The sequence below is a fragment of the Mesoplodon mirus genome (assembly GCF_964341445.2).
Source record: "Mesoplodon mirus genome assembly, chromosome: 1".
Classification (NCBI taxonomy): domain Eukaryota; kingdom Metazoa; phylum Chordata; class Mammalia; order Artiodactyla; family Ziphiidae; genus Mesoplodon; species Mesoplodon mirus.
This window is the reverse complement of record NC_138976.1, coordinates 3,283,018-3,303,408: the sequence shown is the minus strand read 5'-3', so window position 1 is coordinate 3,303,408 and position 20,391 is coordinate 3,283,018. Positions and strand designations below refer to the sequence as shown.

Genomic DNA, 20,391 nt, shown 5'->3' with positions numbered 1-20,391 from the left:
CCAAGCAGAGTCCACATACAAGAGCTGGGAGACTGCTGCCTGCTCCGTGAGGCTCAAGCAGTGAAAGTATAACTGGGAGAAGGGCTGGATTCTGCTGGAGGCAATCCAGGGATGCTGGCATCAGCCTGCAGCAGCCACAGTGGGCCAGGGTGGGGGGCGGGTTCCAGCTTCAGCACAGAAATGTCAGAAAGCACGTCCAGTCCAAACACCCCCTGGCAAACAGGGAAACTGAGGTTCTGAGAGGGCAGGGGTGTCCCTGAGGCTACAGACCAGCCTGAAGCCTCCTCGTCCTTTCCCGGACCAGGCTGCCTCGGACGCCACGGCCAGGAGGACCTGGAGTGGGAGTGTTCATCTGGCAGAGGGAGACCTGTCCTCCAGAGGCGTTTGCCATCAGGGTCTTGCCTTTCATACTTGGTAGGTCCCCACCCTCGCCTCCCCAGGAGGAGAAACGAGGTGATGGCTGCTGAGGCTGGAAAAAAGGTAAGGCAGAGTTTATTCCTTTGCCGCCCTGACTCTTTGAACACGTGTTGCATTTCCCCAGCCAGAGCTGAGCTTCAGGGCAGGAGCCACCATCTGTGTGCCAGCACATGCCGCCAACAGAGCATGTGCCCTGGTGCCAAGCAGGACCCAGAGAACTCTGCAGCAGAGAAGAGAGATTGGCTATTTTTGCATGCGTGCCTGTATCTGTGTGCACATGTGTGCATGGGTATACGTGTGCATGATGTGTGTGCATGAGTATATATGAGCAAGTGTGTGTGCATGCATGCTTCTGTGCATGGAAGTATGTGTGTGTGTGAGAGAGAATGAGTTCTCATTCTAGAAAAAAAGGGAACTGGTTTTTCTCAGCTCCATTTTTAGTGAGTCCTTTCAGTTCTTCCTCATTAAATCATCTCTCTAGAAAAAAGCCAGTAGAACCAGCAGTTGTATTGGGTGTGTCTGCTTGGGTGTGTCTGCTGGACATACTGAACGGACAAAAGTCAATAATGACTATTTTCACCAGTAATGATCAATTAGAAAATATAATTTTTCCAAAGGTGCCATTCACACAATAGGAACAGAAACCATAAAGAATCTAGGAATTAACCTAACCCAAATGTGAAACTCTGATATGACCCTAATAAATAGAAAGACTCCACACCCTCCAATGGGAAGACCTAATGTTATAAAGATGCCAGCTGTCTCCGAATTAACCTATAAATCCAATGCAATCCCAATCAAATTTTTTTTTTGCAGATCTCAAATGTGATCTAAGATTTATGTGGGGCTTCCCTGGTGGCGCAGTGGTTGAGAGTCCGCCTGCCGATGCAGGGGACACGGATCTGTGCCCCGGTCCGGGAAGATCCCACATGCCGCGCAGAGGCTGGGCCCATGAACCATGGCGGCTGAGCCTGCGCGTCTGGAGCCTGTGCTCCTCAATGGGAGAGGCCACAACAGGGAGAGGCCCGCGTACCGCAAAAAAAAAAAAAAAAAAAAAAAAAAAGATTTATGTGGAGGTATTAAGGCCCACAGATAGCTACTCCAACTTCATAAAAGAGTAGAGTATGGACTGTCCCGTGAGATAGTAAGGCATCCTGCAAAGATGCAGAAATAAATCCCACGTGGTCTTGGCACAGAGCTGTGGACTGGAATCCAAAGTTCAAGGACACAGTCCACCAGCCGTATGTGGGATCTTACTTCACCACAAAAGTGGCCCCGCAAATCCAATAGGAAAGGACAGTGGTTTGGTAGATGGTTCCAGAAACTGGCCCATGAGATGGAGGATAATAATGAATCCCTGTGGGGGTGGGGGGTGGGGGGAGGTTACCTAGAGATTAGGAGGACCACAGGGAATAAAGAACCAGATGTGAGAAACAGAAGAATAAAGTTAGAAAATGAAATGCAGGAGATTATCTTTGGGACTTTTGGGGCGGGAAAGACTTCATAAACAAAACTTTAAAAGCAGAAGTGATAAGCTCAGAAAACTTATCAAGGGCAAAGCTACTTTGATAAGCTTTGCTAAGGGGAGCTGATGGAAAGGAAGCAGATATTTGCAGCGTCTTAAACCGACACGTGATTCATGTCTGGAAAGTCCAATGAGAAGGCAATAACCTCAAGGCGATGGAAGAGCAGGTTATGGAAGAGGAAAGCCTTGAAGCTAAAGCGTGGGCAAGCTGTTCTGGACCCCAGGCAACCGTCAGAGTGCTGGGGAGTGCAGAGGTGTGGGGAATGGAGTGGCCAATGTGGCCCCCGCCAGGGGCACGTCCATTCTGAAGAACAGTCCCGTGTTATGCAGTCGAATTAAGGCTCCACAGACCACAGGACCTGAAAATCCCACTCTTGGTGTGAGCACAGAACCTTGGGAGATTGCACAGTGGCCTTGGTGGCAGTGGTGGAGGGCGGGCTTAGAGGTCACCTGGGTGATCGCCTTGGGAACGTGGGCAGGTCCAAGGTGATGAACACTTGGCAGTTGAAAGCAGTGGACTAAATGCAGATACATATATCAAGATGTATGTTCCTGAAACTCACACAAACACACACAGACACGCACACGCGATGCCCACGCAGCTGAGGGGAGAAAGTAGAATTCAGAATGAGCCCCAATAAATGCCATTTACCTATGTTAAAAAATACACACACACAAATACACTTTCCAAGAGTATCGTTAAAATCAAAATATACCCCTTCTGGTACCTGAGGAGGAGAAGGGGGAAGGGGTGTGGGAAGGTACGCTCCTCGGGGGTTGGCCAAGAAATCAGGTCATCTTTAGGATCTGTGACACTGAAGAGGTGGTGATTCCAAAATTATGGGGCCTGTGGTGATTCTCCCTGAAGGAGCCCCTGAAGGGATGTTTGGCAGAAATGTCTGCTGACATTTCTAGTTGTAATGACTCAGGGAGGGGATGCTATTGGCATCTAGCAGGTAAGAGGCCAGGATGCCATGCAAGGATGGTCCCCACGGCAAGAACGGTCTGAACCAAAATGTCACTAATGCTGAGGCTGAGTCAGCCTGCTGTAGGGGCATTGTTCATGGTGGGGAAGGGGCTGTTTCAGGCCTGTGAGGTGTGGGAAAGAGAAGAACTTCCCTCTGACAGCTGATAGCCTGCCTGCAGTGCCAACTCCCCCCAGCCCCAGCTTTTCAAGGATGCTCCAGGAGGGTCCCTGGGAGGATCTCCCCTTTGGGGACCCTGGGCACTTCTGTCTTACTAGGCCCCTTCCTCCATAGAAAATATTAAAAATTATATTTTACAACGATGGAAGCTCAAAGATGAAGATAATCTAGGCCGAATTTTATTCATTTTTTTTCTTCTGATTTTGAAAGAATTCAAAATCATTTTTGTGGGCACCTAAAACTGTCAATGGGCTGTAGGCGCTGTGCCCAAACACCCTCACAGACCAGTGGGGGCTGCGTGTCCACATAGCCCTGCCCACCTGAGGGGCGCCGCCCTCCTGTCCTGGGTCTGTGCACACAGCAGAGTGGGGCTCCAGGGACACAGCTCCCGACACCCTCGACGGAGCATCCGTGGCCCAGCCCAGCTGCCAGAGGGACAGGAAGGGAAACTGTGGGTGGGGGGTGGAGGTTTCAACAGCCACCAGCCAACAGGCTCCACTTCCCAGGTTGTGAAACACCCACCGGAAACTGAGGCCTGGCACAGGCGGGGTGGGGGGTGGGTGGGAAGGCCCTGGAGGGCAGCCCTGGAGCAGGCAGAGATGCGGCTGGGAGGAAGTCACGGCCAGTTGCGTGGGGAAATGCAGGTGATGTCCACGCCCCCGGTCACTGACCCCTCGGTCCGTCCCAGACCCCACGCTGCTCACTTATTATCCTTTCCACAGGGTCCTCAAACCCACTCTGTTATCCCGAGTCACGTGACAAAGACTCAGAGAGGTCAACTGACTGGCCCAAGGTCACACCACTTGGGTCAGGAGAACCCAGGCCTGTGTGGTACTGCCTGGGGCATGGTTCAAGGCAAGCCCTGCATTCTCTTCCCCACAAAGAGAAAATCCCCAGACAGGTCGGAGGGTCCCTTTCCTGGGCTCTGTGCTGGACTGGGGTCTGCAAGCAGCCTCTCCCCCAGCCGAAGGGCTCCAGGTGTACATGGTCCTCACAGCCAAACAAAGGTGCCTCAGGGGGATCTCAGGTGTACTGTGTGCAGGACCCCACCAGGTCCGGCCGGCATGTGGCCCCCTTTCCTGCAGCCCTCCAGACACGAGTCCTTCCAGGAGCAGGAAGGAACGGGGACCAGTTGAGAGACAGGGGACAGCCCAGCCCGGGGCACACGCCCTACTCCTGGGAGGGAGGGGCACCCCCTGAGGCTGGCTCTGGTGGCCTGGAGTAGCCAGTTCTCTGCAGGGGCGGGGGGTGGTTTACACCTGTTCTCCCAGGTGCCCTGCTATTCCTGGAGACTCCTGCTCAGAAAGATGCTTCAAATGCTGCTGTTACTCATTGCATTTCCCCCAAAGACCCATCAGCTCATCAACAGAAATCAACAGTTTGATTGGAACCCCGTTGACTCAAAGTCCTTTCTCTGCTGCATCCACCAGTCCTAAACAATGAGGTGGCACCCCCTGCCCCAGGCCCCACTGGAAGACCCACCCTAAATCAGACCCACCCTTCCCACTCTGGAGCTCCTGAAGCTCTGGCGGCTGGTGTGGTCCTTACCCCCAGGCCAGGACCTGGGTGGAGAGAGAGCATCCCCGGGTGGGCTCGGACATCCTTCCTGCATCCGTGGAGTCGCTCTCCCTCAGGAGAGCTCCACTGTGCAGCCTCTGGTACCCGGAGGGAGGGCAGGTGTGCAGGAGTCCCCGGCCCCCTGGGACCACCTCCCCTTAAATGCAGTGTAGAGAGTGGCACCTGTGCGGTGACAGCCAGCATCCCAGGAGCTAGGCAGGACAAGGGGCCCTTGCAAATCTCTGTGCTTCCTGGGGACGGCTGCACTGCTGCAGGAAGCAGTAGAGAATGATTGAGGCCTCTGCTCGCTCCATTTCATTTTATTTAAACTTCCTTTTTGAAGTGGAAGATAACACCTCCTCACCAGAGTGCATGAAACGACCCAGATGAAGCCGGAGCCCAGCGCCAGCCTCCGAGCCCCTTCCCAATGCCAAGGCCCCCCTCCCGAGGGGGCTGCCATCCTGATTGGGGGCATCCTTGCCCTTCTCTCCACATTCCACTCAGCACGCACCCCCAGGATGGCTGTGCAGAGTTGCCCGCTTTTGAAATTTACTTACAAATGCGATCAAACAATGTTTCTTCCCTTGTGTGGCTTCCTCTGCTCAGTGCTGTGTTTGTGAATTTCCATGATGGTTCGAAGGAAGCAGAAATGTGTCCGGTTACCTGGTGCAGGTTTCTCCAGCTTGAACACCCCTCAGGCCAGGGGTCCATCCTGCTCTGGATGGACATTTCAGTTGTTGTAGTTTGGAGTGGGACGTTGTTCTATGTGTCTCCTCTGCCTGGACATGCACTGCCGTGGAGCAGGACTGAGCTCCAGGTTGTGGGTCATCGAGCAGGTACACGCAGCCATTTCTCTGATTACTAATAAAGTTGAGCACCTTTTCATTTTTCTATCAGCCATTGAAATATTCTCTTTTGGAAGTGTCTGTATAAGGCACTTTCCCACTTTCTGCCGGAGTATTGATTTACAGCAATTCCTTATTTATCCTGGATACAACACTTTGTCACTTCTGTGTGTTGCAAATACCTCCTCCCCCGGCCCCGGCATGTCTTTTCACTCTCTTGGGGGTATCATTTGAGAAACCAAAGTTCTTAATTTCAACATCAATTTTCAGACTTTTCCATTATGTTTAGTGCTTTTCATTCCTACGTAAGATATCACCAAGGTTATTTGATATCTTATAATGTGGTCTAAAACTATTCCCATTTGGGTCTATAATTCTGCCAACATTGATTTATTTTTTTATGATTAGGGTCAGGTTTCATTTCTGGTTTTCCCACGTGATACCCGGTAGCTCACAGTGTTTACTGAAAGTTTATTCAAGAAGGAGAGGGTTGGAGGAGGGATAGAGTGGGAGGTTGGTGTTAGCAGATGTAAGCTATTATATATAGAATGGATAAACAACAAGGTTCTACCGTATGGCACAGAGAACCATATTCAGTATCCTATGGTAACCCTAATGGAAAAGAATTTTTTAAAGTATATATATATATATGTGTATATATATATATATATATATATATACACACACACACACACATATATATATATAACATATATATATATATATATATATATAACATATATATAACCATATCACTTTGCTGTACAGCAGAAATTAACACAACATTGTAAATCAACTATATTTCAATTTTAAAAAGTTTATTCTTTCCCCATTGCTCTGCAGAGCCACCACTGTCATGCACCAAGGGTCCGTTGATGCCTGAATTTGTTTCTAGACCCTTTGTTCAGTTCTGCTGGTTTAGTCTGGACCCTGGAGCTGGTACCACACCATCTCAGTGACTGTATCTTCGTGACAATGATTGACCTCAAGCAGAGCAGGTCATCCTTCCTTGTTCTAGCTCAAAACCTCCTAATGATTGGCCTTTAAACTTTTAAACAAATTTCAAATTCACCTTGTCAAGTTTCCCAACAAAATGGGCATTTAATTGATAATGCAGTGAATCTGCAGATCAAATAGAGAGAAACTAAGGTTTTCACAATATTGAGCATTTGAATCCATGAACAGAGAATAACTACTGCAAATGTTTAAAATCTCATTTTGTAATTCTTGCTGGCCAGCTTTTAGGAACATAACTGGTTTTTACTAAGCTTATTCATTCTAAAAACTGCAATTTTAGATTCTCTTGAATGTTCTACATAAATTGTATCTTCTGAAAATAATAACGGCCTGGTACCTGCCTTTCCAATTCTTTTACATCATATTTGTTTTTTCTGCCTTTTACCACACCGACAGCGACACGATGTTGACCAGAAGTGGTGACTTATGAGATTCCTTGTTTGTTTTCACTCTCTGAGGATGCTTTTCAAAGTTTTCACCATTAACTATGTTGTCATTTCAGTATCTGTAGCTTCTGGGGACCTGTACTCTGTTGTTTCTGTTTGTTCTTGTACATGTTGTCTTTTATCCTCATGAACCTTGTTATCTTTTATTGTGTTCTAACATTTAATTTGGAAAATACATATATTTGCAGAAATCATTTAAATCCTGGGGTCATACTGTTCTCCTTCTGACAAGATTTGTGTTGGTTTCAGCTCGGAGCAAGTGGATACTAGTGATCTAGGAAGACCTTATTAGAATTTCAGGTGTTGAGATTTTTTTTCCTGGGACAACTAGATGTCTCAAAACCAGTTTGCAGTCCACATTAGGGCTGCCTATTGATGATTCATCCTTATTTCTAGGAAGAAATGCTTCTGGATCCCACCCCAAATCCACTCCTTTGATGGAACATAGACCCCAAACTTTGACCTTCAATGCTGCAAAATTGTCGAGGTAACTGACCAGCTTCTCAGCTATCTTTGGGGGATTGGCAAAAAGAGACCCCACATGCTGGTTTCCCCTCTCCAGATCCCTGTTGCTCTCAAGAACATAGCAAAGTAACCCATTCCTACGTGGTTCACTTGACTATGCCTTCAGGCAAATCTCTTTTTTAATGTTTTGTCTGTTTGTCTTTATGAGGATAGATGACCCCAAATACCTAACCTGCCACTGTCAGAAGTCAAATGACCTTGATTGATCCCGCTTTAAGATATCTGAACTTGGGCTTCCCTGGTGGCGCAGTGGTTGAGAGTCCTCCTGCTGATGCAGGGGATGCAGGTTCGTGCCCCGGTCTGGGAGGATCCCACATGCCGCGGAGCGGCTGGGCCCATGAGCCATGGCCGCTGAGCCTGCGCGTCCGGAGCCTGTGCTCCACAACGGGAGAGGCCACAACAGTGAGAGGCCCGCGTACCGCAAAAAAAAAAAAAAAAAAAAAGATATCTGAACTTGACAGAGTCTTGCATTCTTTTGTATTCTTAGGCCCACATACTCTTAGGAACATTAAAGTGACACCTGATTGTGTTGTCAACATCTCACCTGCATTCGTTCTATTGGCAATGTGAAAAAGAGGAAGCACCCTGGGATCGGGGGTGGGCGGTTGTCACTGGCAGATGGGCTTGAAGGACAAAGACCGGCTGCCTCTCTCCCTGTCCTGACTAAGGCCAGGTGAACATCCCTGAACGGGCCCCTCTCCAACAGACGAAATCCAGGCCCATGCTGGGAACAGGCTGCCCCGTCCAGTAGCTCAGGGAGGCTGAGCCGTGCCTGAGGCAATGCAACACCTGAGGCAATGCGACCTCTTTGTTCCCTCAGTCTCCATGGGCTGGAGCCACCGCACAAAAATTTGCAAAGTCTAGTGTCATTCCAGTGCCCATAGAGATGGACCTAAACCCCTTTTGCTAAACCTCTGGTCAGGCCATCCCCTGCTTCTCTCCTAGTTGGACAGTGGGTGTGGTTGGGACACCAGCCCACGAGCGCTGGCTCGGAAAAATATCAAACCACAGAAGAGTTTCACCCTCAGCTCCTCCCCTCTTGTCCTCACCCTACTCTCCTTAGTGACATCCTACACATCTGCAGAAGCCCTTTACAGAATGCCCACCCCATGTCCCGGATAAGGGTGATCATAGTACAAGATGTGGAGGATGGCCTCTGGGATGTGGGGGGAGATAAGACATAGCCTCGCCTTCTGGTGTAATGACCAGACCCAGTGGTCCTTGGAGCATTAGACAGACTCGAGGTAATGTCAGGCTCTAACTAGCTGTGTGACTTCAGTTTCTCCACCTGTGAAATTTAGATAATAGTGTCTTCCGAATGGGGCTGGCATAAGTAGTATTTGGCACATAAGAAGTGCTCGGGATTTTTTTCTCTTCCACTGTGTTAAGTGCTCAAGGACTGCCTCAGTCATTAGAATATTCTGGAAATCAGGCGAGGGAAGGAGCATCTCTAGCCAACTCCTCCTTGTACCCCAGTCAAGGTCTCAGAGTGTTGTTTGGATGTAGTTGGGTAATGAGGAGGGGGTCTGGGGACTGGGCTTTCCTTAAGCCACAAAGAAGGCAGACCCTTTCCAACAGAGGGGTCCTGGGAGTTCTCTCGACTGGGAATGGAGTATCCTGCCAGGGGAAGTGAGCCTGATTCAGCGGGCAGCGTGGTGGGGCCCCGCAGGAAGGAAACACCCTTTGACATCACTGGTACCTCCTGTTGGTGTAACCAGAGAGGCTTCAGGAAGTGGGTGTCCCTGTGGGAGCTGAGAAACCACAGGCCCAGGCAAGGGCCGGCTTCCCCTGCTCACACGAGCGAGGTCAAAGACCAGAGGACATGGAGCTGAGTGGAGTGGCCGTGGCCCTGGGGCCCACCGGCCAGCTCCTTTTATTCCTGTGCTTCAAGACCCTGGCCGCCCAGACTGCAGACACCTGTCCAGGTAAGATGGACCTGAATTTCCAGTCCCTGAAAGCTGGTAACTACCCACTCATTGACCACAAATAGTATCTAGGGTTAAACCCTCCATATGCGTCTTCTTCTGAAGACTCAACAGCTCATCTTCAGACTAAGACACGACAGGTCCAAAGTCACACAGGTCAGAGGGGGAGGGGCAGGAATTTAATCCCAGGTCTGCCCAACTCTCAAGCCTGTGATTGGCCCCACAAGCTTCCCAGCCAGGTCTCGACTCTGCCACCGAGGAGAAGGACCATGCCCATCACTTTCTCTGTCTTCTCCTGGACTTTTCAGAAAGATGTTCTAATCCAAGGGCTCCCACGTTTACCTGGGGTTTGTTAGTGCAGATTTCTGGCTTTTACCCCAGAGCGTGCGATTCAGCAGATTCGGGTCTAAGAGGGGGTTGTGGTCTCCCTCCCGATCCCACGCAGGTGGATGGGGCCCACACCTGGCAAGAGGCTGCCCCTGAGGACAGACCAGCCTCCGCCTGAGCTGAGGACGTATTTATGGCGGAAGCATAAGGCTGCCCCCGTGAGAGAGTCCCAGCTGGAGACAGACCCCAAAACGACAGTTGCCTGTGTCTCCCGTGAGAGCACAGCTGATTCCCACATCCTCTAAGTTGTCTCTCATGAGGACATTTCAGTTTTGAAATCAACAAAATTAATTATTTTTTTCTGAGAAGGAAATGAATCTCTTGTTCCAGTTCTACTGGAGTTTGCTCTGAGTCCTTGGATCAAATGTGTCCCCTCTCCAGGGGACCTACACAGACCCCTTCCAGCTCAGGAATTCTATGGTCAAAAGTCCAAGGTCTGGGGGTGAAAATGTTACTTTGACCCAGATTCCCCAAGTCTTTTAAATATTTATTGTTGTTATTTAGTAAAGCACCCACTGTTTATGAGGCTCTTTTAAAATGCCATGAATTATACTAAGAAGTTTAAATTCTGCGTTATCTAGTCTAATCCTCCCCACAGCCCTGTTCCTGTCTCCACTTGGGCACCGAAGAGACAGAGCTCAGAGGGGTTGAGTGACTTGCCCAAGGACACACAGCACTGAGGCTGGGGGGAGGCTGGCTCAGGCAGGGTGGACCACAAGGCCAGGGCTCTGCCCTGCATCACCTCCACACCTGACCAGTGCCCACACCTGACCAGTGCCCACCAGAGGCGGGAAACTCACTGCCAGGCTGACCATTCACCTGAGACGGGTGACTCTGGCCACAGCCAACAGCCCAGGCCGAGGTCGCTGCATGGCAGATCCCCGTGGCTCGGGTGGCCTGTCGCCGGCTCTGAAGGGCTCGCAGGCCCAGGACGAGCGCCCTGACTGGCGCTCTGTGTCTCTCTGCAGAGGTGAAGCTGGTGGGTCTGGAGGGCTCCGACAAGCTCTCCATCCTCCGAGGCTGTCCGGGGCTGCCCGGGCCCGCAGGGCCCAAAGGAGAGGCAGGCGCCAGTGGACAGAAGGGTACGTGCTCTGGCTCGGGGGTGGGGCTCACTGAGCACCGGCTCTTCTCCAATTAGACCCCGGGTGGGCAGTGCCCCCTGCGGGTCTCAGGTCGGGAGCTTGGGTCACGACCCTGCTCAGAGCTGGCGTCAGGAGCGACCCCTGAGGCCCACCGGGACCTGTCATTCCCTGAGGAGGGGGCTGGTCTCAGCTAGTCTACGAGCTCACATTTGGGTATACTTTCATAGAACACCCGCTTCCTGGTCCTCGATCCAGCCCTGGCTTCACGTGGCCATGGGCCAGAGTTCCAAGCCTTGCGTACCTCGGTATTCTCACCTGAAAACTGAGGCCCCAGCTTTTTCTATCTGTACCGCACGTGAGAAAACTGGGGCTCAGAGCAGTCAGCCACCACCAGGGAGGGTGGAGCTGGACCTCAACTCAGTATGAAGGCCCCCGAGCAGCCCACAGCTCTCCCGTCGACGTGGTGGCCCCCTTGTGGGGTTTCGGGCCCCGAGCCTGGTATGAGGGGCAGGTGTGCACGCAGCGCAAGGGGTGAGTGTGCCCCGGGCCTGCGTGTGAGTGGACGCTCCAGGGGCTCCGGACACAGCGCCAGCTCGGAGGTCCCCAGCCTCTCACGTCCTAGGAGGTATCCAGCTCAGGGGCCGTGGGCACCCAGGGCAGCTCCTGGGGATGGGAGGGCTGCGTGTGCTCACCACGATGGGCTCCAGGCTGGGGGTCCTGCTGGGGGGACACTGGGGGGAGGGGCCGGGCTGGGGGGCTGCCCACCCGTGGGTGTGGTGAGTCCGCCCCAAGCCCAGCCGGCGCCCCCTCGGCCCCACACCCACACTCCCCGAGGAGGGCAGCCCGCCGGCAGACGCTCCTGCTGCCTTGGCTGAGCCTGGGGCCGCCTCTCCTCACCCTCCCCTCAGTGCTCAGGAGGAGGGGCAGGGGCCCTGGGTGGTCCTAGCCCCCTGCTCACATCAGTAACGCAGACCTGGGAGGCCTCGTGGCTCCCGACCCCTCCTCTCTGGAGGTGGAGAGAGAACCACAACAGAGGGATGCGTAATTGCGCCCGACTGCCCCTGCATCCGGGGCTGAGCACAGGGCAGGGCCCCTCCTCCCTCCCAGAGCCAATGGGCCGGAGGCTCCGGTGTGACAGGGTCTCTGAGGACGTGCTCCTGGTCCCAGGCCCCCAAGTAGCCGGTGGGGCTCTGTGACGGTGGCCTGGACCTGGGCTGCTACACTGAGGTGGTCGGGAGCCAGAACGCTGGTGGTTCCCTGGGGCCCGAGCTTGGCGTGCCGGCCGCTCGGCACCGGGTGGCCGTGAGCGCTTTGTCCCCGCTGTGTGCTCTCACCCTCGGCCTGAGTCCCAGGGCAGTGATCGTGAGGATACCGCAGCTGGGATGGGAGGGTCAGGACTGTATTCCTTAGGGCAGAGATGCTCAAGTAGAATTCTTCAGGTGGCCTTATTCTCAATGATGTATCTTTGGAATTTACAGGAGAACGAGGTTCTCCCGGAGTCCCTGGGAAGGCAGGGCCGACCGGGCCCAAAGGTACCAAAGGTGATGAAGAGCTAGGACCCCTGAGCAGGACCCCGGGGCTTGTCTACAGAGACATGAGAGATGGAGACAGACAGAGAGAGAGAGGGAGGAGGTGGAGAGGGAGATGGGAGAAGACAGAGAGAGGGAGGGGGGCCAAGTGACAGAGAGGCACCTGTCCTATTTCCTGCTTCCAAAGAGCTTCGATACAGCGTGTGAACTGGGTGCCGGGTCCGGGGCACCAGGTCCAGAGCAGCTTCTCATAAGCCAGGGAAGAATCCAGGCCTCTGAGTCCCCCCCAACTCCCCCGGGTGAGACCCAGGCATTGGAAAGGTGTGGGCCGCGGAGCATGAGTGTGTGGTGCCCAGAGCCTCAGCCGCGTCCCCCACGCCCCAGCCCCCAAAGAACCTAGCACTTGCGTGGTTTCCAGAGTGGAGGGTCGATGTCCACTGACCAGACGTCCTGTGCATCTCCTGTCTCTCCCCAGGAGACCGAGGGGAAAAGGGCGTGAGCGGAGAGAAAGGTGAGCCCCCCCCGCCTCCCTGGGGTCATTGGGCAGGCTTTGCAGGGGGCTGGGGGGTCCCAGAGGCCTTGGTCATGCCCAGCACCACCTGGGGGAGGATCTCGGACCACACCCCTGGCCCTGTCTGTGCAGCCAATGGGTGCGGGAGGAGGGGCCTCTGAGCCCGGCTTGCTTTGTCAGCGGCCGGTGAGCGCTCAAAGCCCAGAGGCTCCAGAGTTGGACCCAGGTGACTGGCAATGCTGCCTTACTACATGATTTTGGACATTTTGCTTATACTGCTCTGATTTATGCTCATTTTTTAAAAAATGTGTAAAAGCAAGAAAAGGCAGAACTCCAAGACACAGCCACATGCTCTGGCTACAAATACAAAGTGCAAGGTTGGGGCCCAGACTCACATCCCAAACGCTCCCCAGTACTTTCCACAACCAGAGGCTGTGATGGAGACATGGGCTGTGGAAAGCGATAGGCCTGGGGGCGCTGATCCTCCACCGCCGTGAGCCGTGAAGCCCAGGCGAGGTGGCCGGCACGGTGGTCCAGCTAGTGCCCCGCGGGACAGTGCTGGCCGCCAGCCCCCAGGCAGGCCAAGCAAACCCAGTGATGCTGAGTCGAGGAACTGATCCTCAGGGCTGGAGGCTGATAGTCCTGCAAAGAGCTGGATAACGGTTTCCGTTCTCCACGCTGTGTTCACGGAGCAACGGGGCTGAGGGGCCCGGGGTGCTGTTTCCAGGCGTGTGACGTGCATGTCCTCTCTCCCCACAACAGGAGAGCCAGGGCAGCTTCATTCCTGTGCCACAGGTGACTGCGCACACGCTGACCTCCGGACCTCCACCTGGACCTGCTCTTGCTGAGGGCGGGGGAGGGGGGGCTCGACCAGAAGGCCAGCTGCCCAGACTCAGGTTCCACCTTCCAAGGACAAAACCCTCTCTGTGCATATCTTACTCCCCACTTACCTGAGTGATAGGCAGCCATTGCCTGGGTAACTCGAGTATATTCCTGGAGGAGGCCAGGTGCCCAGGAGACTAGGCGTGGGCAGCCCTGGGAGGTGGGGATGGCCAAATCGATGGGGCCGGGCCATCACAGCCGGGTGGCCTTGGGGGCTGCGTCTCTGTCCCAGTATTCAGAGCCCACCTCCCCCAGGCATGTGTCCCTGCCTCTCCCTCCTCCCCCATCCTCCTCCCCCTGCCCCACCCAGAGCTCCTATCCTGGCGTCGATTCCCCGGCTTCCCTTCCCAGGACCTCGGACCTGTAAGGAGCTGCTCACCAGGGGGCACTTTCTGAGCGGCTGGCACACCATCTACCTGCCCGACTGCCGGCCGCTGACCGTGCTGTGTGACATGGACGTGGATGGCGGGGGGTGGACCGTGAGTGGGGGGGACCCAGTGATGGCCGTGGGGTTCCTGGGCAGGGGTGGGCGTGCCTGGGAGCCTCACCTGGTGGCAGATCTCTCTTTAGTGGCCTTTGTGAGACCGTCCACTCCCTCCAGGCTGAGGCTGACCCCGTCCGTTCACGAGGTCGGGAGAATCAGAAATGTCAGGGGACGGGGGTGTGGACCCATATGGGAAGGAGTGCCGTGGCTCAGGGCTGTGGGCTCAGGCCCGGAGGTGCCCACTCCTCTCCAGCCGTGTGGCTTTGGGCTTGTCACCTGCCCTCTCTGAGCCTCCATTTCCTCCTTGGTCCCATGTGGGTGTCCCTGATTGCCTTTGGGCTCTTTGATGAGACCCATGTTCTGGTCCTCAGCCTGTGATGCCTGTGAACTACCAATGCTGCTCCCACGTTTGGCCGGGGTGCTCTGTGGGGGGACGGCAGTGGGGCCCCGTCTCCCCAGCCCTCCCCATCGTGTGCAGGTTTTCCAGAGAAGGAGAGACGGCTCTGTGGACTTCTACCGGGACTGGGCCGCGTACAAGCAGGGCTTCGGCAGTCAGCTGGGAGAGTTCTGGCTGGGGAATGAAAACATCCACGCGCTGACCTCCCAGGGTAGGGCCACGGCCGGGGGCTCTGTGGTGGGGTGCCTGAAATCCACATGCCCCTGACCTTAGCCCTGGGCCACGTGGACCAGAGGACCCCGCTCCTCCTAGCCCCGGGGGTGGTCACGTGTGACACCAGGGAGGGTTATTACCCTGAGAACCTAGGACACGTGTTCTCTTACACGCTCTGAGCGCTCACATCGGAGGAGGTGGATGGTTGGAGTGAAGACGACTTCTGGTCTCGGGACCGATCATATCTAGAACTCGAGAGTCAGAAGTGAGGAGGAGGCCGTCGGGATTGGGGCGGCCCTTCTCCCACTTCCAACTGTTGGTCCTTCCTTGAAACTGAGATCTTAGGCCCACGGAGCCCCCCCACCTCTTGCCTCTCCTGCTCAGTGCAGGTGGTGGTCCCCACGCAGGCCCCTCACCCCACTTCTCGTTCCACAGCATCAGCTTCACAGCTGGTCCTGAGGTCAACGGCAAACCTGTAAATCCTTTCTGAATTCTTCCACTCCCTCATGGCAACCTTGACGGTGTCCACTCATGGGCCTGAAATTCTTGCAGAAGAAACTACACATACAAAGGTTTCCTGCTGTGGCATTCACAGCTATTTGCAGGAGAATTTAGGGTTTCAAACTAGAGCGAGGCTTCATGCCATCCGAGGTACACCGACCGTGGAATTTCAGGCATGGCTGATGGAACGGCAGGGGAGCTATTTGAAAACAGGGGGCCATCCCTGAGGTCCTCCCACCAGCCCAGCCTCTCACACCTTCCCGGTGAATTGTCCCCGATGCCAAGTTCAGACGTCCCCTAAAACCCACATTCCCACCCCCCGTGCCCGGAGGCAGAGGGTCCCTTCTGCTGGGCCCTGAGCACCCACCTCCAACAGGAAGCAGCGAGCTGCGGGTAGACCTCGTGGACTTTGAGGGCAACCACCAGTTTGCCAAGTACGAGTCATTCAAGATGGCGGGTGAGGTAGAGAAGTACAAGCTGGTCCTGGGAGCCTTTGTCGAGGGCAGCGCAGGTGAGAGTCCGCGCGGGGCACAGCAGTGGCCTGGGCTTCAGCGCGGGGTTTGGGGAAGCAGAGAGGACCTGCTGAGCGTCCTGCCTCTGGCTCCCCTGAAGGACCCTGGGCTGGGGCTCCCCTCCCTGGGTCCAACGTCTCCATCTTTGAATGCAGACATGAAGGTACCTGAGTCTCTGTGTAGCATGGGGACCAGTGACACCATCAGTTACAGCTCCCAGGCTGTGTCTGCAGAGCAGTGAGCTGTTCTGAGTGGGGCTTGAGGTCACTGACCCCTTTCCCTGCTAACACCTGGAAGAGGATGGTCATTTCCTATGAGCCCTTAGAGCCATATTCCCAAACTGGGCTCCACGGAACACAAACCCTGTGGGATGTTCTTTGCCAAAAAGACACCCCGGTCACAGGATGTGGGGAGGCATCTCTTACGTCACATCCTCTTGAGAATTCCCAGTGTGCACTCTTTCAGGAAAGGTGCTAGGAGCCTGTCTGCTTGTGTTGAACCAGAGCTGCAGAGAGCAAGGCCCTCCCGGGGCGTGGGGGGGGGGAGTATTGCTAATGGGAGCCTTCAAGCACCCCTTTGACACGCACGCCTCCTCTGAGCCTCCAGGGAAGGAGCAGGGAAGGGACCCTCCTCTCCACGTTGCAGGTGGTACAGCTGAGGGTCGGGCAGGGGTCAGGAGGGCAGTGGGGTGCTACGGGAGCTGGGGTGAGTTGCACACCCAGGGCTGAAGATAGAGCAAGGGGCCCCGGGATGAGGCTGTGCTGTCCCTCTGGGATGACCGCGCAACCCAGGGAGTGGGTAGGAAGCCCAGAAGAGCGATGCAGGCTCGGGAAAGGGAGGGCACCTCAGGGGAGAGGCCGGCACGGGTCCTGGTGGTCTTGGGGGAGCCGGGAGGAAACAGGTGACGCTGGAGGAGGGAGGCATGTGCCCTGGGGCAGAGCTCCTGGACCAGGAGGCTCCATCTGCCCCAGGGTGAGGCAGGATCTTGACGCCCGGGGGGTCAGCTCACGAGTCTCTAGAGGGAGGTGGCGCTGGGCAGGCGGCAGGGCAGGCTCCCTCCAGCCCGAGCAACACCCACACTCCTTCCTGAGCAGGTGATTCCCTGACGCCCCACAAGGACCAGTTCTTCTCCACCAAAGACCAAGACAACGACCAGAGCTCCTCTAACTGTGCAGTGCAATACCAGGGGGCCTGGTGGTACAACAGCTGTCACTCGTCCAACCTGAACGGCCGCTACCTCGGGGGGCCGCACACGAGCTATGCCAATGGTGTCAACTGGAGGACGTGGAGAGGGTACAACTACAGCTACAAGGCATCCACGATGAAGGTGCGGCTCACCTAGGTGGGCGGGGCCGGCGGCCCGACCCCACACTTCCCCGGGCCCCCTGCCTGCGGCCTCCCAAAGCCTCACTCAGTCCCCAGCGAAGGCCTGCACACAGGCTCCCCCGCCGCCCCTTTGCTGAACAAGAGCTGCTTGTCCAGCCCCTTCTCTCTCATCAAAGGGTCTGAACCCTCGTGCCCCACAGTCTCACCAGAAGAAGAGTCATGTTGTAAAACTGTTTGCTTTCTGGCAGATATTTCTCCTCCCAGTTTTCACTTGCGTCCTCGAACATCAACTGTTTTGAGTATTTTTCCCAGAGCGTATCCACAGCAGGGGCTGTGGCCCAGTCAGGGAGAGTTAGGGAGCCCATTTAGCAGATGCAACCACTGAGGTTCCTAGAGGGCAAGTGGCTGTTCCACGGGCATCAGCCCCCAGCCTTAAGCTCCCACTTAATTTCATCGGCGGAGTGGGGGGGGGATGTCCCCCCCCTCACCCAAAGTCACCTGCCTCTTCCCCATATTGCTCACAGCATCTTCACTCATCTTTAAACAGGTCACTCTGAGACTAGAAAACTCTCATTAAAAAGGGGGGTGGTTAAACAGGGACCTTTCGGCTTTCCATCAATGCAGTGGGTGCTCTGGGCCAGCTTCCCTGGAGAGCAGCTGAAACACCAAACACAGGTCCACAGGGAGGGCTGCGTCCCCCCAGCAGAGCAAGGGCAGCTGGCTGTCCACATACCATACAAAACCCCGGGGGGCCCGGCCTCACACCGCGCAATCCTTGGCTTCGGGGCGATTGTAGACCTCAGTGTGCAAAGCCGAACAGCCTGACGGGAGATGGTAAAGGAGAGGTTTCTCAATCTCTCGGGCCAGGGAGAGGTTTCTTAACTGGGACTTCAGAAGCACCGGGCATAAAGGAAAAGATGGATGGATTCAACCACATTAAATCAAAAGCTTCTGTTTATCAAAGGACACCGTAGGAAATAAAAGTCACAGAGGGATAGAATCCCTTGGTCACACGTAGGTTATTAGTTTTCTACTCCTGTCTCTACTCATTAACAACAATTTAGTGGCTTAAAAACAAAGGAAACGTGTTATCACAAAATTCTGCTGGTTAGAAGTCTGACGTGGGTATGACTGGGCTAGAAGCAAGTTGTCAGCAGCGCTGGTTCCTTCTGGAGTCTCCAGGGGAGGGTCTGTTTTCTGGCCTTTTCCAGCTTCTGGAGGTCCCTGGCATTCCTTGGCTCGTGGTCCCTTCTCCATCTTCAAAGCAGCAAGAGCACGTCACTCCGACCCTGCTTTCATGGTCCCATCGCCCTCTGGGTATAGCCAGAACAGGTTCTCTGAAGGACTCATGTGATTTGACTGGGCCCACCTGGGTATCCCAGGACCATCACAAGATCCTTCGTTTAACCACATCTGCCAAGTCCCTTTTGCCACGTAAGGTGACATACTCACCAGTTCTGGGGATTAGGGCAGGAAATCTTTAGCAGGGGAAACATTATTCTACCTACCACAACCTATTAAAAAAAATCATGGTCTCATACCCAGAATATTTAAAGAACTCCTACCAATCAGTAAAAAAATTTTAATAGCTCAGTAAGAAGTGGTTAAGAGATTTGAACAGACACTCCAGAAAAAATGATATCCATAGGACCAATACATTTATAAAACGCTTCTCTATTTTGTTGGTTCTCAGCAAAATGCAAATTATAACCAAAACGAGATGCTATTACACACTCATTGGGACTGCTAAAATTTGAAAAACTGACAACACTAAATGTCAGAGATGCTGCAGGGTAAGGGGGGTTTCATATACTGCTGGCAGCAACGTGAATTGATGCCACTAACTTGGAAAAGTGTTTGACATCAACTGTTAGAATAGAAGACACGCATTCCCATAACCTGACAATTCCACTGCCTGACGTGGAAATAACTGTTGTGTGCCCCAGGGGCCATGCCAAGAATATCTATAGCCAAACTCTTCACAGCAGCCACACCCTGGCATCCACCCAAAGCCCCATCAAGAAGAAGGCAGATAGCAATGCAAAGATAGTCACGCACTAGAATGCCACACAGTAGTGCTAACTGGACAGCTACGACCACACACAGGATGGACAGAGCCCAGCACAGCAGCTGGCGGAGGAAGCTGGATTCAAGAGAGTATGTATTGTGGGCTCCACCTTGTACAAAACCGTTTTCAAAGTAAAAATGACCTGCCGTGTTTTGGATGCCTACTTAGGTGGTAAATGTATACCAGGAAAACAAGAAAGTGGTTGCACTTGGAGTGGAATGGGGTGGGCACTGGGAAGGGACACAGATGGCCTTTGGGGTTCTGGGTGGTGATGACAAGCATGTGGGCCACACAGTAATGAAAATACCTAGACTACACTTTTCATTTTATAGACTTTTGTGTACATGTTACGTTCACAATTTTATAACTATTTTTAAAGAGAGGGCACACCCATGATCCAGGGATGTGGGCAACATGCACGTCTTTTCCTGACGTCCACGGTCATTGACTCAGTAACTGAGGAGAGGCCCCTGCAGCCCACCTGGCATGGACCAGACCCCACCAGGTCCTGGCCACAATCTCTCAACAGAAGTAAAGTCTGCTAGTTGAAACTGCACTTTTCTTCCTCAGTAGGTAAGCATCTTATAAACCCAGGAAGACTTATAAGTCTAGAAATGATTCATATACTAAAAGCCATAGAATTATGACTTTCATACTAAGAAATCTGGATAGGTTTGGTATCTCATAGTCTCATAATGTTTACAGAAGTTGGCCTATTGTAAAGAAAGTCTCATAAATCCAAAGTTAAATAGGTCATTAACTAATTGACTTAGTCTTGCAATGTTATCTGGAAAGCTTGGTACATTTATACACAGTATTGGAATATGTAAGAAACTCTGGGCTCGTTGCATTTCTAAGTGAAATCATTAGATTTCTAAAAATTAATTAGTACTAAGAAGGTTTTGTCCACTAGGCAATTGAAATGCCCAAGAAGGAATTGAATATATTACACTTATTATCACCATTCAAAGTTTTGAAAGTTTAATGAATTAGGTTTGTCATATTCAAAGACCCTTAAAAGTGACTGTTAAGATTTGCAGGTCTTGGGCTTCCCTGGTGGCGCAGTGGTTGAGAGTCCTCCTGCTGATGCAGGGGAC

At 53.5% G+C, this 20,391-nt stretch overlaps 1 protein-coding gene across 2 annotated transcripts; it reads left to right on the top strand.

The window, feature by feature from the left end:
• Nucleotides 1-9,235: 9,235 nt before the first annotated feature.
• Nucleotides 9,236-18,239, top strand: LOC309804975 (ficolin-1). Of its 2 annotated transcripts, none has more exons than XM_082622694.1 (9): nucleotides 9,236-9,402; nucleotides 10,758-10,871; nucleotides 12,350-12,403; nucleotides 12,876-12,911; nucleotides 13,674-13,706; nucleotides 14,145-14,272; nucleotides 14,756-14,885; nucleotides 15,765-15,899; nucleotides 16,995-18,239. In XM_082622694.1, the coding sequence occupies exons 1-9, from the start codon at nucleotides 9,300-9,302 to the stop codon at nucleotides 17,240-17,242; spliced, it is 981 nt and encodes a 326-aa protein (XP_082478820.1). In that variant the 5' UTR covers nucleotides 9,236-9,299; the 3' UTR covers nucleotides 17,243-18,239. The 2 variants fall into 2 exon arrangements, with proteins under 2 accessions (XP_082478820.1, XP_082478819.1); XM_082622693.1 differs by having other exon boundaries at nucleotides 9,237-9,402; nucleotides 12,350-12,412.
• Nucleotides 18,240-20,391: the final 2,152 nt, after the last annotated feature.

Coding starts and splice junctions, on each gene's coding strand:
- LOC309804975 (XM_082622693.1), top strand. CDS start 9,300: ATGGAGCTGAGTGGAGTGGCCGTGGCCCTGGGGCCCACCGGCCAGCTC. Junction 9,403..10,757: donor GACTGCAGACACCTGTCCAG/GTAAGATGGACC, acceptor GTCTCTCTGCAG/AGGTGAAGCTGGTGGGTCTG. Junction 13,707..14,144: donor GCTTCATTCCTGTGCCACAG/GTGACTGCGCAC, acceptor TTCCCTTCCCAG/GACCTCGGACCTGTAAGGAG.